Below are 4,715 nucleotides of genomic sequence, written 5' to 3' on the forward strand. Positions count from 1 at the left end.
TAGACAAATAATAAAATAATTATGTACATTATATAACGTACATAACCTGTATTTATAGCGTTTATCTCAGATATATGTATTATGTAGATTACATGTTAGTTAATGTATATCATTAAATATACATAGCGCCGTTATAAAAATTTGAGTTGTAAATGTAAACATATAGTTGCAAACAAAAAAATTAAAAAACAAATGTTATTAGTTTTACATATATCGTTGAAATAATTTTTTTTCTTCACTATATTCATGAATAGTAACAATTGATTGTGTTAATAATTATTTAGGATTAACTTTATTGATATGTTTTATTTTATTATTTGTGCATTGAAATAAAGTGGATAATACTAAAGTGTAAAATAATATTTTGATTTGTTATTGTGTTTTTAATTTTTTGTAAAAATCTATGTATATGATATAATATACAGTATATGAAGTTTTAATATGTGGCTCAGTCCAGTTTATAACCTGCAATTGAATGTAAATTTATATATATTTGCCAACATTCATTTGTAAGGTCTCTAATGTACCATCTTTATAAAAACATATACACACTTTAAAAATTGTAGTTTCTGTACAATTATGTATATTTTTCAACATATATTAGAAGTTGTAAACTTTACTATGTATATGAATACATATACACATATAAAAGGTCAGATATGTATATATATGTTGTCATATGTAAAACAAAAATGTCATTGTATTCTGCCATACAAAACAACTAAAGTACTTGTACTTCGAACATTCCCAACAAATTCAAGAGCACACAAAGAAAATCTTAACAATGTTCTTCACTACTCAGTGCTACCTATTTCATTTTCACCCGGAATTCGTATATTTCTTGACCTTGGTCTTGGAGGGTCATCATTTTTACTAACATAATCTTTCTGAGCTTTTTGAATACCATATTTTTGAAGGAGTGTGGCATAACGCATTCGATGATATTCTGCTTCAAAATCATCTGAAGGCACATTCATTCCTTCACTTAGGTATTCAGCATACCCAGCAACAAAGGCTCCACAATTCTTGTCATGCATACAAAAAGCTTACACGTTATTACTTAATATTTACTAGCAATAAAAAAAGCAAATACATTAATAATACATATACAGTAATATTACGAACAAAAATAATAGTTAAGTAAACTTACAGACTGTCACATTCTTGTTACATAATGTCTTGAACATACTCAACCTCAAAGGAATGTTCATTCAGAAATTGTGTCCTTTGAGTAATCTTATTCCTGTATACTTCAAGATTAGTCCAATCCGTACGTGATGCTTCTTCAAAAATTCTGTTGTCGGAGAGGTAAGTTGGCAGCATTGCAACCAACTTGTTAATCTCATTAATTGATTCCATATTCCTTAGACTAGACAGCGAATCATAGACGCGTATGCGTCTATCCTTCAGGAAAATAACAGCTAACTCCCAGTGAAACTTGTCATTACAATTGATAGGAACATACACCTCATCAACTTGGTGCCATGGTAAACCAGATGGCATGCAATATCCCTTGATTACATTTGTTATTGCATCTTCATTTAGGATCACGTCAACAGATTGAGCATAATCTTGTTGTGTAGTAATGACTGTATCTGTTTCATCTTCATAATAATTGGAGTATGTCTTCACAATGTAATTCTTGAAAAAACAGTTGGTTGTTGTGAACCTGTAATCTTGATCATTCCTTAATTTTGACTTCTTCCGCAAATGATAGAAAATGACATCAATATGCTACAATAGGAAAAATCAAATAAAAGGCATTATGTCCAATATAATACACATCAGATGTTGACAATAAAAATAATTCTAGATATACATCTTGATAAATCATGCATATAAATAAAATATGCTGAGATATATCTGTTGATTTAAAAATATTGGATTGTTCACAGTTGCAAATCTTTAACATATTTAGCATTTATGTATATGATAACATATACATCACTGCTAAGTCAGGTAGACATATCAACAGTGATGTATATTATAAAATATACATAAGTGTTGTCAAAACGTTCAGCAAATATTTTGAAAATTTTATGTATATGGATGATTTATCAGACTTAATACTGATGTATATGTTAACATATGCACAAATTGAATTTTGTGACCTGAGGATGCAATAACATAGCTATCAACATATCAACAGTGATGTGTATTAACAAATATACATAGATGTTGTCAAATGCCTAAACTGGTCATGTAAAAATGGAACACACAGGCAGTGCAAAATATGGTGTTCATAAAACTAGACATCCCAGAAGTAGCTTAACACAAACATACTTAATTTATAACTTATTTTACAAATGCAAAACCTCCGTATTAGTTAAAACGAATACATATGTATACAACATATCACAACAGATTAAAAAGAATGATTATAAAATTAAAAAGTTTAAATACCTCATCATTCCAACATGCATTCTTTTGAGACATCAAGTAAAATCAATTTTTTGTTCGTGCATGAGCAACAACAAAAACGATTTTGTGAACCCCAAGAGATGATAATTTTGCTTTGTAATGCTCATCATTCATTTTTCTATGAAAAAATAACATTTGTTAGTATACAAAAATAAAAGATAGTACATTCAATGAGGAAAAAAATTTATTTTAATATATATAAAAACTTACTTTTTAGCATGAAACTTCAATAGTCCTTCCTCCACCCATTGCTTGTACTCTTCAATTACACCTTTTGGCATATTATCGGATATTAGAAAATTATTAAAAGCAAATTTCTGTTTTTGTTCTCCGATTTGATCCTCAATTGCTTTAGAGTCAGAAGCATATTCTGTCGTGTATGAAGACATGAATACTTTGGATCTCGTTCTGATTCTCTTAGCAGGGTTTTTTGCAGCTTGATGAGCCACGACAACCGCATCAGAAAAATCTGGAGGAAGCTAACTATCAGAGATGTCGTGTTTGTTCACAATTGCTTCTGACGGTGGAACGACTTCTATAGGAAGGTCATCCACTGGTGCTGCAATACCTTCCAATATGGCATCTAACTCGACTTGAGCTGATTCAGGAAGTGTACTCGAATAATCAACCTAACATGAAATGATAAGTATGTATTGTTAGATTTGTTTTAAAACGCTAGTAGTAGTAGTGTCATGTGTGAAAAATAAGACATGCAATTTGAAAAAAATGACTTCCTGAATTTACCTGCATAGTAGATGTTTCAACATTAGCACTATCAGGTTTCAAGTTTTTCACAACTGCGACGAAAGATTCCAATGTGATAGACCCAATATCAACACTAACTCCTTCAACATTCTTGAAGAGATAACATAAAACATATACAAAAATAGGTAATTCTATAGTTTTAACTGAAAGCGATAAAATAATACATTTCTTACATATTTGATCTATATCTGAAAAAAAAAATGACTTTATGTTTTTACCATGTGATCTTTATTGATATGCACAGTAGAAGGTGTTCCAACATTGAGGTTTGCCGAATTCTGATTTACCACGAATTTGACAAGAGCATCTAGTCTGGTAGTTGCAATATCCTCACAACATCCTTCGACATCCTTATAATGATAATATAAAACATAGACATAACTAAGTTTAATATTTTAATTGTAAATGTTATAATTTAAGATGAGTAACCTCAGACTGTTCTTGTATGGGACTGCGGTTCCAATCAAAATAGTGACCATCCATTGGATCATCAGCAGAGTCTATATCTATTGATTTAACAGTTTCGCCGACAATCTACGAATAAAAAATTGAGAATTGCATTGTTTATTAATTGGTTTCAGAATATCTGATGTATTGCATATGTATATTATTATAATGTACATATAATATAATACGTATACATTATAAATCAACTAATTAAAGAAAATTTAATATATGTAACAAAGTATTTATAATTATAATTTGTGAAAAAATATCTTTTTTTCTTTTTCTTGCGGAGTTTTAAAGATTTCAATATCTTCAACATCATCTTTAGATGGTACATTTTCTGTTTTTCTTCTCCCATTTTCTGATCCTATAAAAAACTAGTATAGTATATGATTTAAAAAAAAAATTGATAACATCAATATGTGATAAAAATAATGCATTAACACATGTAGTATAGTTAAAGTAAGTTAACTATTTTACATAACAGTGAAATGTTTATTTGATGCAATATACACATGTCATTGTTGTAATGTTTGTCCTTTATGTTATATAATATACATAGATGTCCTATGTATATTGTATAATAAACATAACTGTTTTATGTTTAATTCACAATATAAACACAAATTGTACACTTAAATTTGTCGTGTGTTTTTATTGCAATGTATATTAAATAAAATTATAAAAAAGTTATGTATGTTATATAATATACACATAAGCTCTATGTATATTACATTACATGAAGTAGAATCTTATGTATGCTATAAAACATGCATTAAAAAAATACATAATACAGCTTCATGAATTATATAACGTAAATGCATTAAGACACGTAGTACAATTAAAGCAAGTTAACTATTTTACATAACAGTGAAATATTTATATAATGCAATATACACATGTCATTGTTGTAATGTTTGTCCTTTATGCTATATAATATACATAGATGTTCTATGTATATTATATGATAAACGTAATTGTTTTATGTTTAATCCACAATATAAACACAAATTGTACACTTAAATCTGTCGTGTATTGTTATTATAATGTATATTAAATATAAACATAAAACAGTTATGTAT

At 28.1% G+C, this 4,715-nt stretch overlaps 1 protein-coding gene across 1 annotated transcript in view; it reads right to left on the reverse strand.

The window, feature by feature from the left end:
• Positions 1–794: 794 nt before the first annotated feature.
• The window catches only part of LOC124896915, a 7,277-nt gene continuing 3,356 nt past the window's right edge, over positions 795–4,715 (reverse strand). Inside the window, exons 3-10 of the mRNA XM_047408792.1 lie at positions 3,616–3,720; positions 3,405–3,536; positions 3,166–3,276; positions 2,990–3,050; positions 2,632–2,890; positions 2,482–2,539; positions 1,195–1,734; positions 795–1,025 (exon numbers count right to left, since the gene is read on the reverse strand). Of these exons, the coding sequence (XP_047264748.1) occupies positions 795–1,025; positions 1,195–1,734; positions 2,482–2,539; positions 2,632–2,890; positions 2,990–3,050; positions 3,166–3,276; positions 3,405–3,536; positions 3,616–3,720 (1,497 nt within the window). The remainder of the gene's footprint in view (positions 1,026–1,194; positions 1,735–2,481; positions 2,540–2,631; positions 2,891–2,989; positions 3,051–3,165; positions 3,277–3,404; positions 3,537–3,615; positions 3,721–4,715) is intronic.

Source organism: Capsicum annuum, chromosome 3 (genome assembly GCF_002878395.1).
Source record: "Capsicum annuum cultivar UCD-10X-F1 chromosome 3, UCD10Xv1.1, whole genome shotgun sequence".
Classification (NCBI taxonomy): Eukaryota; Viridiplantae; Streptophyta; class Magnoliopsida; order Solanales; family Solanaceae; genus Capsicum; species Capsicum annuum.